The 13,786-nt window shown below is 42.0% G+C and overlaps 1 protein-coding gene across 2 annotated transcripts in view; it reads right to left on the minus strand.

The window, feature by feature from the left end:
* The window catches only part of FBXW11 (F-box and WD repeat domain containing 11), an 87,257-nt gene that overhangs the window by 37,291 nt on the left and 36,180 nt on the right, over positions 1–13,786 (minus strand). The window contains exons 2-3 of one of the 2 annotated variants that reach the window (XM_073649571.1): positions 12,460–12,561; positions 8,029–8,091 (exon numbers count right to left, since the gene is read on the minus strand). In XM_073649571.1, the coding sequence (XP_073505672.1) occupies positions 8,029–8,091; positions 12,460–12,561 (165 nt within the window). The remainder of the gene's footprint in view (positions 1–8,028; positions 8,092–12,459; positions 12,562–13,786) is intronic. The other variant, XM_073649572.1, reaches the window with a different exon arrangement.

Consider the following 13,786-nt stretch of genomic DNA (forward strand, 5'->3'; position numbering starts at 1 on the left):
CATTGTCTCTCGTTACCCTTGTGAAAATAAAAAAATTGGGTCTGAAGTAAACATTTTGTGAAAAAAAAATTAAATGTTAATTTTTTCCTTCCACGTTGCTTCAGCTCCTGTGAAGCACATGAAGCGTTAATAAACTTCTTGAATGTGATTTTGAGCACTTTGAGGGGTGCCAGTTTTTAGAATGGTGTCACTTTTTGGGTATTTTCTTTCATATAGATCCCTCAAAGTCACTTCAAATGTGATGTGGTCCCTAAAACAATGGTTTTGTAAGTTTTGCGATAAATGAGAAATCGCTGGTCAACTTTTAACCCTTATAACTTCCTAACAAAAGAAATTGTGTTTCAAAAATTGTGCTGATGTAAAGTAGGCATGTGGGAAATGTTATTTATTAGCTATTTTGTGTGACATAGCTCTCTGATTTAAGGACATAAGAAATCAAAGTTTAAAAATTGCAAAATTTTCAACATTTTGGCCAAATTTCCATTTTTTTCACAAATAAACGCAAGTGATATTGAAGAAGTTTTACCACTATCATGAAGTACAATATGTCACGAAAAAACAGAATCAGGGGGATCCGTTGAAGCGAAAAATTGGCCTAGTCATTAAGGACATAATTGGCTAAAACCTGTGACCACTAAGTCTCTGGTGTCCGTCCCAACAGTTTCAGATAGAAAATTATTCTCAACAATTCCATTACTGAACATAATTTTCTGCAGAGAATCTGCTTATGCACAACTGTAAAAATAAGACATGGTGGTAAACACAGTGGACATAACAGAAGGCACGTGTATTAGGCATTGCCATTACATCCACTGTGTTTACCATCATGCCTTTATTCTATGTATAGACATGTACATACACACATCTATACAGCATATAAAAATGAAGATTAACTGCATACAACCATATCCTGTGGATTGGCTATGAATGTGATGGGCAAATCTGGTTAAAAGGGAGAAAACTCAATTAAAGTAGTATATCATATCATTGCCATACATGCCGCTACTGAATATAAAAAATTACATTTGTTATGAACCTAGAAATGCAAGTTACAAAATATATATTGTATTTTTCGGACTATAAGACGCACTTTTTTGCAGCGGTGGCGGAGCGGGGCACGGGAGGCAGGAGCCGCCTGCTGCAGGCTACACTGTGCCCGCTACTAAAGAAAATGAATATTCACTGCTCCCCACGCCCATGGGTGAGCGGAGCAGTGAATATTCATTTTCCTTAATAGCACGCACACTGTACCTGCAGTGCAGCTCCTGGTATGTATGGCCCCCCTCATCCCTCTTCCTGGAATGCTTGGCAACCCCTGATCCCCATCACACTGCACCCCAAAAAATAAACAATTATGCTCACTTCCTCTCTCCTCCAGCGCTGCGTTCTGCTCTGCTGCCGACGGGGATCGCACTGTGTGAGCCGCGCATGGCGTTACTACCATGTGCCCTCACCCTGTGAGATGCTGTGCTGGAATAGTCACTGCTCCGCACGCCAGGACTGTGTGCGTGGGGAGCAGTGACTATTCACTCACCTTAATAGCGTGCACACTGTACCCGCAGCACGGCTCCTGCAGCGGCTCTGCGGTCTGTGTGCCCGCTATTAAAGACCATGAATATTCAGTACAATTCACTCCCATGGGTTGTAGTGAATATTCATGGCCTTTAACCCCTTTACAACCCAAGGTGGTTTGCACGTTAATGACCAGGCCAATTTTTACAATTCTGACCACTGTCACTTTATGAGGTAATTACTCTGGAACGCTTCAACGGTTCCCCGTGATTCTGAGAATGTTTTTTCGTGACATATTGTACTTCATGATTGTGGTAAAATTTCTTCGCTATCACTTGCGTTTAATTTGTGAAAAAAACGGAAATTTGGCGAAAATTTTGCAATTTTCAAAATTTGAATTTTTATGCCCTTAAATCAGAGAGATATGTCACACAAAAGAGTTAATAAATAACATTTCCCACATGTCTACTTTACATCAGCACAATTTTGGAACCAAAATTTTTTTTTTCATTGGGGAGCTATAAGGGTTAAAAGTTGACCAGCGATTTCTAATTTTTCCAACAAAATTTACAAAACCATTTTTTTTAGGGACCACATCATATTTAAAGTCACTTTCAGGGGTCTTTATGACAGAAAATACCCAAAGGTGACACCATTCTAAAAACTGCACCCCTCAAGGTGCTCAAAACCACATTTAGAACTTTCTTAACCCTTCAGGTGCTTCACAGGAATTTTTGGAATGTGGAAGAAAAAAATTAATATTGAACTTTTTTCACAAAAATGTTACTTTAGACCCAATTTTTTTTTATTTTCGCAGGGGTAACAGGAAAAAATGGACCCCAAAGTTTGTTGTGCAATTTCTCCTGAGTAAGCAGATACCCCATATGTGGGGGAAAACCACTGTTTGGGCGCACGGCAAGGTTCGGAAGGGAAGGAGCGCCATTTGACTTTTTGAATGTAAAATTTGCTTGAATAATTAGCGGACGCCATGTTGCGTTTGGGGAGCCCCTGATGTGCCTAAACAGTGGAAACCCCCCACAAGTGACACCATTTTGGAAACTAGACCCCTCAGGGAAATTATCTAGATGTGTGGTGAGCACCTTGAACCCCCAAGTCCTTTACAGAAGTTTATAACATGGACCCGTGAAAATAAAAAAAATCAAACTTTTTCCACAAAAATGATGTTTTAGCCCCAATTTTTTTATTTTCACGAGGGCAAGAGGAGAAAATGGACCCCAAAAACTTTTTTTACAATTTCTCCTGAGTACGCCAATACCCCATATGTGGGGAAAATACAGTGTTTGGGAGCACGGCAGAGTTCAGAAGGGAAGGAGCACTGTATGACTTTTTGAACGCAAAATAGTCTGGAATCGAGAGCGGACGCCATGTCGCATTTGGAGAGCCCTTGATGTGCCTAAATAGTTGAAATCCCCCACAAGTGACCCCATTTTGGAAACTACACCCCTCAAGGATTTTATCAAGGGGTATAGTGAACATTTTGAACCCAGAGGTACGACACAGAATTTGATGACATTAGGTCATCATATTGAATAAGTTGTCATTAGTCTTGAGCGCAAGTGCTCGCTACTTGAGTTTGCATCGGGTACTCAAGTATGCACCATGCATCACGGGTGCTCAAGTGAAATGCTCGAGTCCCCGCCCGCATGTTTCACGGTTATTAGACACCCCAAAAAAAAAACATGCAGGGATCGCTCGTGCATGGCAGGCAAGGTTTTTTTGGCCGCGAAGCATATGGGGCGGAGACTCAAGCACCCGCGATACTCAATGCATACCCGAGCACCCGATGTAAACTCAAGTAGCGAGCACTTGCGTTCAACACTAGTTGCCATATCGTCATTTCTTATTTTTTTTTTTTTTTTACTTTTGAAAAAAAAAAAAAAAAAAAAACAACCCTAACCCTACACTAGCCAAACCCTGACCCCAACCCTAACATTAGCACAACCCTAACCCCAACCCCAGCCCTTGCGTTTATTTTTTACGCCGTTCCTCGTGTGGTATAAGTGATTAGACGTCTTTATTCTTCGGGTCGGTGCGACTACAGAGATACCAGAATGATATCGGGTTTTTATGATTGACAGCTGTCACACACTAAAAGACACATTTTTTGTAAAATCTACTTTTTGCATCGCCATATTTTGAGAGCTATAATTTTTCCATATTTTGGCTGACAGTCATGTGACGGCTTGTTTTTTGCAAGATGAGTTGACGTTTTTATTGGTGCCATTTTCAGGCATGTAACATTTTTTGATCGCTTTCTATTCCAGCTTTTGGGAGGCAGAATAAACAAAAAACAACAATTCAGGAATTGTGTTTTTTTTTTTTTATGTCATTCCGCGTGTGGTAAAATTGATAAGGCAGCTTTATTCTTCGGGTCAGTACGTTTACAGCGGTACCACATTTATATAGTTTTTCTATGTTTTAGCGCTTTTACACAATAAAAGCTATTTTATAGAAAAAAAATTTTTTTGCATCGCTTTATTCTGAGAGCTATAACTTTGATTTTTCGGATGATGGAGCTGTATGGCAGCTTGTTTTTTGCGGGACAAGATGACGTTTTCAGCGGTAACATTTTTATTTATATTCGTCTTTTTGATCGCGTGTTATTCCATTTTTTGTTTGGCGGTATGATGATAAAGCATTGTTTTTTGCTTTGTTTATTTTTTTTTTTTACCGTGTTCACTGAAGGGGTTAACTAGTGGGACAATTTTATAGGTCAGGTCGTTCCAGACGCGGCGATACCAAATATGTGTACTTTTATTGGTTTCCTTTTTTTTTTTCATAATATTTATTGATGGGTACATTATATTTTTATTTTTGGTGGATTATTTTTTTTATTTTTTTTTAAATATTTTTACAATTTTTTTTTTATTTTTTTTTTTTCACTTTCTGAGAGTTTTTTTTACTTTGTCCCACTCTGGGGCTTTCACTTTTTTTATTCTGATCGCCTGCATAGCATAGGGATGAAGCACCATCCCTGTGCTATGCAGGCAGTCAGCGCTGCACAGTGAGAAGATTGTTTGGTCATGCACTGCGCATGACCAAAAAATCTTCCTGCTATCTGGTGACCCGGATGTTGTCATGGCGACATCGGGTCGTCATGGCAACACCCAGGTAGCCGCGGCAGACAGAGCTGGAGGCCGGAAGAGGTGAGTATTGCGATCACCTCCCCTTAGCCACCGCAATGCTGCGATCAACTTCGATCGCAGCATTGTGGGGGTTAATGTGCCGGGAGCGGTGCGGGACTGCTCCCTGCACATTGTCACAACTGACACCCGGTACTATCAGCTGACACCCGGCGGCGATCGCGCCCGCACAGCCTGTGTGCACGCGCGATCGCGATGACGTACTAATACGGGTCAGGCTCTTAAGTCCCAGGGCACAGACGCGTATTAGTACGTCATGGGCTTTAAAGGGGTTAACAGCGGGCACACGTGACCGCCAGCGGCAGCAGGAGCCGCGCTGCAGGTACAGTGTGCGCACAATTAAAGGTGAGTGAATGGTCACGGCTCCTCACGCACACAGTCCCGGCGTGGGGAGCAGTGACTATTCCAGCACAGCATCTCACAAGGTGAGGGCGGATGGCAGTTATGCCATGCTCAGCTCACACAGTGAGATCTCTGTCGGCCGCAGAGCGGGACGTAGCGCTGCAGGAAAGAGGGGTGAGTATAATTCTTTATTTTTTTTTGTGCGGCGTGATGGGGGGGATCAAATGGTGCCAAGCATACCAGGAAAAGGGATGGGGAGGACCATGCATACCAGGAAGTTGGCTGAGGGGTGCCACGCATACCAGGAAGTTGGCTGAGGGGTGCCACGCATACCAGGATGGGGGCTGAGGGGTGCCATGCATACCAGGATGGGGGCTGAGGGGTGCCACGCATACCAGGATGGGGGCTGAGGGGTGCCACGCATACCAGGATGGGGGCTGAGGGGTGCCACGCATACCAGGATGGGGGCTGAGGGGTGCCACGCATACCAGGATGGGGGCTGAGGGGTGCCACGCATACCAGGATGGGGGCTGAGGGGTGCCATGCATACCAGGATGGGGGCTGAGGGGTGCCATGCATACCAGGAAGGAGGGGGCCATATATACCAGGATGGTGGATATTAACAGAATTGGGGGACATTACCCCTATAACAGTGTCAGCAGCAGACCCCCACCCTCTGCGGTGCGTCTTCTAGTCCGAAAAATACGGTAGATGTCAATTTCCAACATATGATTAAAACAGCTTAAAGGGAGGGTGTCGTGATTAATAATCAATTATTTTTAATACAAAATTAAATATACTACTTTAACTTTTTTTTATTTATTAATGGTTTCTTCAACCACTGGGGGCAGCAATTTACATTTGCTGGTGTGTAAGTGTCTGAGCATGACACTTACACACCTGAAATTCGTCAGACCCTGTATATAGGAGACTGCGGTCAGTCTCTGACTGCATTTCCTGCATTCTGGCTGCCTCCAGCTGTGACCTAGGAACCCCCCTGGGCCCCAGAGCAGTGTATGTAATCCCATCATGCGTGATACAATCCAGAGACGTTTATCTAATGTCCATTATGCATGATATGCCCCAGAGCCTTGTATCAAATGTCCATCACACGGGCTACGCCCCAGAGCTGTTTATCTAATCCCATCATGCATGAGACAATCAAGAGCAGTGTATCTAATGCCAATCAGGCGCGATACGCCCCAGTCTTGTATCAAATGTTCATCATGTGCGATACACCCCAGAGCGTTGTATCAAATACCCATTGTGCGTGACACACTCCAGAGCCATGTATCTAATCCCATCATGTGAGTTCCAGCCAAGAGCAGTGTATCTAATGCCCATCACGCGTAATAGGCCCCATAGCCGTGTATCAAATGTTCATCTTGCATGATAGGCCCGAGAGCCGTGTATCAAATGCCGATCATGCGTGGTACGCCCGAGAGCCTTGTATTAAATGCCCATCATGCACGATATGCCCGAGAGCCTTGTATCAAATGCCCATCATGCATGAGACGCCCGAGAGCCTTGTATCAAATTCCTATCATACATGATATGCCCAAGAGCAGTGTATCTAATGCCCATATTACACCACTGCTCCCAGAGAAGCGGACAGAGCGGTGTCACACGTTACATACATTAGATACTGCGTATCTAATCCAATCCTGTGTGATCTAGTCCAGTTAGCTCTATATCTAATCCCATCATGTGATACACTACACTGAGCCCTGTATCTAATTCCAGCGTGTATTACACTGTGCATATCTAACTTGCTCACATGATGCACTATGCGTATCTAACCCCAGCTTATGATACAGCGAGCAGCACCAACTAACAGAATCTGCGCTGCCAGACGTCTTTGGTGACATTGCTACATCTCAGTATCACTTTACAGTCACTAACAAAATGGCTCCACACTAGGATCCTAAACTTCATCCTCCCTTATTCTTTTGCAAACGCCCAGAAGGAGAGGAGAGAAGGGATATCACACACGTGAGCAGATCCAGCCCACGTTTACTAGTCGCAATGCAAGCTAGTTGTACAGTAGGTTTTCATGGCAAATTTCAGCAGCTGCGTCCCTTAATCTATAAAAGTGGAAAATATCAAAACTTTTACAATTATATTTCATATTTTGATGCATCAAAAACAAATAATTTAAAAATAATTAAAACAGTAATACTTAACATTTGTTCAATTATTAAAAAAAAAACATTTTGATGGCACCTTCCCTTTAACAAGAAAGTTCTATCAGTTTCATGCAAGTCAATTGGGAATTAAGGGAGGAGTTGTCCAGTCAGAATATAAAGCATAAGTCTTCAATGACAGATTAGTAGGGTCTGACACCTAGCACGCACCGCCAACCGATCACCTGCTGTAGGCTCTGGCAGTGGCCAGATGTAAACACATTGGGCCCAATTCATCAAAGCGATCATGCCTGCATTCTAGTGTAATTTGCTTTGAAAAGTTGCAATGTGGAGTTGCGCAAAATACAGTATCGCCTCAGCTCTACCAAAATGGGCAGAGCAGAGGCGTGATATTGGCATGACGTCAAAGCCCATCTAATTCATGACCAGTTCTTCGGTAGTTATGACACAAATCTTACTTCATTCGCCATTTAATGAATTAGGAGCCTCTGACTCCAACAAGTCAAGAACATCGCAGGTCTTGATGAATCGGGGTCACTGAATGGAGCTACAACACATTTAATGTGCAGCTGGGTACTGCAGAACAGCTCCTACTCTTGAACAGGAGTCGTTCTGTTGTACCCTGCAGCGACTGCCTCACATTGACTGGAGTTGCACAGAGCACCTCCGCTCCATGTGTTTACACCTGGCCGCTGCTGGAGCAAATAACAGCTGACCGGTGGTGGCGCTGGGTGTCAGAACCCTCCAGGTCAGATATTGATGATCTGTCCTTAGGTCCTTGTGATAGGACAACTTCCATCACAGGAAATTAAATGTAAATTCAATAACAAACAAAACATACTTGAAAAACAATTCCTTGTTCCTACCTGCCATAAAGTGTTTTTCTTTGGAGATTCATCTTCATTTTGATCATCCATAACAGAAGTTGTCTAATAAAAGAAAAGAGAAGATAATTATAGTAAAATCTTGCATTACATTAAAAAAAAAAAGACAACTAGCATGCAAAATAAAAAAATATCACTGCAGAGTTTTCACTTACAAAAACAAAGTTCTATTGGAATCAAATGCTTTATCAAATTAGGAAAGCAGAGGACAATCGTGTGTTTAGCAGTATGCCAAATACTAGTGATTTACTTCCATCTTTCCAACATTTTCTTACTACGTAGTACAATATATATGCATAAACTCCTGCTAGTTTGCCGCTACTAGAAGGGGGCTAATCTATTCAGTTCCTCTTCAAGCCAATGGGTACCTATACAGTTCATCCACACACTCTGTAGGTCAGATTTCACCATCTACTGTGTATGGTGGTCTAATGACCGTCAACAGCCTACATCCAGCTTTAGTGGGTGCAAAAGCATGTTCACAAGCAAACGTATGAGAAAACAGCATAATGGAGATCCATTTCCAAATAAATTAACCTGGAAACATCTCAAAATCATTCATATTGATAGTTTTCAAAAGAAAAAATAATAGTTAGAATGAGAAGTATTAAAAGGGTACTCTGTTCTTACAACATTACGGCAGATTGCTAATACATGCAGCCATCAGGACTCCAGACATTCCCTCTGGCACTTCAATCACTTGCTGTCCCGGGAATAGCAATGCCACTCAATAGAAATGAATGTAGTATTCTGTGATTCCACTTCCCAACTGATGCCATTCTAACATCATTGCGGTACAAGAAAAGATTGCATATCCTAGTGATACAGCAATGCACCCAAAAGCTGGAAAACTGCTTTAAAATAAAAGTTCCCTTTTTTTTTTTTGGGGGGGGGGGGGGGGGGGATTCAAGGACCAGTAACATATAGTACAGGAGTACAGTAAGGATATGGATCCATAGCCGCACATCTTCCGCCCTCATTAGGCAAATGAACGGCGCAATCTATTTCTTTTTTTCTGACGCGGATTTTCCTCATTGATGTTAGTCTATGGGGAAAGTCTACATGCGGCGGGTCTGAAAGATGCGCCGCATGTCAGTTTCCGAGGGTGATCCGCGGGTGCACAGAGACACATAGTGGACATGGGAATTCTACAAATCCCATTCACTATGCTGTAACATCTGGACTCTACAGGTTTGACGCTGTATAACACGCATCTTCAAACCCGCAGCAGCTCCTGATCGTGGGCAGGTACTCTTATACTGTGTGATGATGCAGGCCATATATCTAATGACGTTAGACACAAGACTTCACATGTTGGCACCTTTGAGAAGCTCTGAAAAGGGACAGAAGCGCGCACAAAATAGGACAATACCGTCTGGTGAAGGACAGGTTTTAAGCGATGGTAGCACTCACCTAAGGATGTTCTGCGCAGGCACACCACCTATACAGACATGGAAAGCCGCTGCTGCCCCGTGGCCGGAGAGAACGGTTCTTCCAGGTCTATAATGGCGAAAATGGAAGCTGGCACGTTTAGGCGGCCTGCACTGCGGGAATAAAGAGCCTTGGGATTCCAAAACACTTTTTATTAATACGAACGCATTTCTGCACCTTTCTCAAGGTATAAAAACCAAGCGCAGAGCAGACCGCCCACACGTGCCATTATATTGCCATCCTTGAAATATCAGGAGTGGAGAAGCAACATGGGATGGAGTTCAGCAACGCAGGTGAGCAGCACTCGCAGTACCGCCTCGTGTGCTTACATGCTAAATACAATGAAAATTAGGAACCCTGGTCACAGCAAATATAAATATCTACTCAACCTCCGAACTTTTGCTGTAAAGGAAACGCGAATGATGCACATTAGTGCTTATTCACACATCATGGCTTTGTTTCAGCCACCTCCTGTGATTTTGTAAAAAATCATGGCACCAACTGTAAGAGGCTCCAGGTAAGGAAGGAAGACTCATTTGCCACTTCTTATGTTAGAGCAATAAATATGGACAGTAAGCTGTCCAAAACACACGTTTATAGAGGTTTCGAGCACCATAGATGATCGCTAAACAGCAGTCATTTGAGCAACTGTACGGCCAGCGTAGCCAAAAAGGTCATCCAAAAGAAAGTCCGTATTAGAGGGATTTTTAGTCCAAATTAAAAAAAAAAAATAATTGCATAAATGTCCACAAAAAAACATGCTAGCATTTTTTATATCCTAGCCATAGCAGAAACATAGATAACAGGGCAGGAGCCAGAACTCCAATACTCTCATCTCCTCCCAACAGCTAAGCGTCAATTGCACATTATGAGAGAGCCTAAAGAGGAAAACTGGTGAAAATACAGTAATTCCTCATGTATATGGACAAACACACACAATAGATAACTCTGAAAGGCTGTACAGTTACCCTTAAAGCTTCACACCTAGCAGAAAAGATCAGTGGATTTGGTTACAAATACGCAATGAAGTGCTCAAGTAACACATGAAGAATTCGATGCAGATTTCTCCCTGCTCCATTTTCTAAGCATTGAATAGGGTGAAAGTCGCAATGGAAATCTGTAAAATAATAAGCATGCTGGAGATATGAAATCCACACCATGCTTTCACATGCGTGCGAATGTTTTACCGCAACACGTGATGGAGATCTCTAAAATCCCATCTACTTATATTGTACCATAAATTGCTGTGAATTTACAGCGCAGAATCCGCACCGAAAATTGTCAACATGTGAACGTGGCCTTAAAATTGAGGGTAAATTTTACAGCCGGATATACAAAAAAGTATTTAGGAATAGCTGCTGAACATAAACTGATCAAACTTTCTAGTAATTATACCACATTACACAAGGTATAGGCTATAAAGAGATCATCGCTAAACTACAGCATTACTGAGAGAATGCTAATGCTGTGCGAAAGAACGAGAGAAGATGCTGCATGGCGGAGGATCATTCCCCACCATATACCATCCAACAGATGACACTGCACAGGCATACACTATCTGTAGCCTCCCATGTCTTCTATGGAATATCTGTATAGAAAAGCACAACCAACTACAGCAATCAGTACAGAAGAAAAAGAAGGTATCATGACCAGACAAAAGCCAAGGACACACTCTTTTGGCTTCACAAACACATTATAGCCAATGTGCCAGTGTACATGGTCGATTTTCCCAGTAACGGATTGTCTGCATGGAAAAAAAGCTCAGCATGTACTATCATAGAATAACGCCTACAACGTTCAGGCAGCTGCGGCGTCCATCCAGAGGTGGACATGACTAGCTTGTTTTTAAATACAGCCATCCGAACGTGGTCTTAATCATGTACATTACATAAAAACTAAAGGACACAGAAGGTGGTCACCATTTTGCTAAAATGCTGTTGAATCCGGTTATTGCACGTAAATAAAGAAATAAATAGCTGTAGGCTCCCTTCACACTATGGCTGCTGCTTCTACAGATAACGGAGCAATCCAAGTTATGCAGGCACACAGACTCATTGCAGTTGCTGCTGTCTTGCAACAGTTACTGACTGCATTTTATTTCTACAGATGAAAGATGTAAAATGTGTTTCACCTTTAAAAACCTAACAACCAATAACTACATTGCAAAATTTTCAGTAAAATTATGTTTTTTTTTTAAACTTACTTCTCAAAAGCAATGTATGAATGCATCCTGACAGCAAATATACTGCTGCAGAATGTCTTGGTATGAGCAAATAGGTGTCTGTTGAGCTCATCAGCTCCAACCCACATGATGTATAGATCAGCTGGGTAGAGTACATGAAGTTACAGAGGATGCGTTACGATGGCTACTTAAAAGCAACCTTACTAAAGGTAAAAAGGTTGAAAATATATGAGTATAAGTGACTTTTACAGATACCGAGAAAAAAGCCACGAATAGATCTCAACCAGCTACCAAGGAACTTTTTGGAGTAAGAGGGAAAACCCTTCACCTGCCTAAGAGAACAGCGAAGAGCAAGAACGAGGGGGAAACTGATAGACAACTTCATGGGTGAGAAAATAGCCTGTAATATGTGTCACCGCATGTAGCCAGAATTGGCGCTTATAAACACTACTAAAAGACGTGCTATAAGAAAGCTAGAAAGGTGGTACAAAGTCAGAATGGACGAACATGATTTTGGAGTCAAAACAGACCATAGTTCATTCTAAAAGAAATTGGTTCACGTTATTCTCATGCAGAGAACTTAAAGGCATGCCATTTTTTTTTTTGTTTAAAAGGGGGAAAAAAAAAAATACCATGCTCTATGGGTTTCACATTTACACGAACACACCAAATCACATACCAAACCAAAGTCATGCAAAATGAATTTACGGTTCAGGCCTTCATGTCAAAACATAAAAAGTGATGGGTCGTGCATAGACAAAGCATACAGATAACAGTACAACAAGAAAGAAGAAAGGCACCTGGAGACATCTGACACTGGGCATGCTCTGCAGGCATCTCAGTGCGCACATGCTCTCTACCAGGTTGGAGCAGCCTAGCCACAAAGACCTTGGCACAGAACACTGCAGGGTGACAAAAAGGAAGGAGAAAAGAAGCCGTTAGATGCCACAAAAAAATTTCAGGCAGGCAACTTATGAGAATATTAAATGTATGTAAGAATGGACGAGCAATGCATGCATTTACACTTACAGAAGAGTTGTAACATACATCTATTAAAACTGCCATCACTAGATCTAAATTCACAGAAAAAGATTTAGAAATTCAGGAAAACCCAAGTCTACAAACCAAAACTGCACTGAGAAGTTGCCCACTAGGTTAATGGTCTCAAAAAAGAGGCCAGTGTATATATTAAATGGTGAAACTGATTATTTGTGACAAGAGATTGAGTGGATATAAAAACTTCTTCTCAAAGAGGTGATTTTTTTTGGACAAGTTTCATTGTACTTACAATAAAGTGACAAGATTATTGCCTCAGCACGTGCAAGTCAACGCTAAGGGGTTTTGACCCCTTCCTGGTTTAGTCTAAAATACAGATTTATAATACTGACTGTGTAAGTGGTATGAGGGCTCCGGCACACGTCAGTGATTGTTCTTGTACGCAAAAAAAAAAACTGTTCAAATTTCATCTGTGATTTTGGTCAGAGTTTGGGCAGTGTGTTAGTTTTTACCATTAGTGTTAGGTCAGTGTTTCACCAACTTTTTTCTCGGATTTAAAGAACGAAAAAAAAAAAAAAAACATCGACTGATAGGAGGTTCTCAAGCTTCTCCTATCAAAAAGTTTTTCACGGATCCATAATCATGCATTGGGGACTGTGATCTGATACTCTGATCACTATCAGACAAATATCCGTGCTTTTGGGTGGATCAGTTGGCTGAAGGAAGAAAAAAAAAAGAAAAGTTGGACATGTGACGTACCCATAGACTATCATGGGTATGCGTGCTCTCCTCGAAAAACACAACACTCGTACGAAAAATAGTGGTTGTATTTTGCAGCCATATAGCTGTAGAGAAATAGGAGATATTGTGCGTTTGTTTTGGGTACTAATCTGGGTCACTGGTATTTTTTTTTTATCTCAATGTCCAATTTTTTCTACGGACCACATGGCCCATTCAAGTCTATTGGTTAGTGAAAAAAAATTTCACTCGGATGACACCTGATCGGAATGTGATTAGCATAGTCAGACCGGTTTTCTCAGATGAGAGAAAAACGGTCACGTAACCCTAGCCTAAAACAAAGCTATTCTTCGAAAATAATTTTTTTTAACCCCTTCACGACCTTTGACGAAT

This window comes from Phyllobates terribilis, unplaced genomic scaffold, assembly GCF_046119375.1.
Source record: "Phyllobates terribilis strain yellow unplaced genomic scaffold, ASM4611937v1 Scaffold_10__3_contigs__length_209671492, whole genome shotgun sequence".
Taxonomy (NCBI): Eukaryota; Metazoa; Chordata; class Amphibia; order Anura; family Dendrobatidae; genus Phyllobates; species Phyllobates terribilis.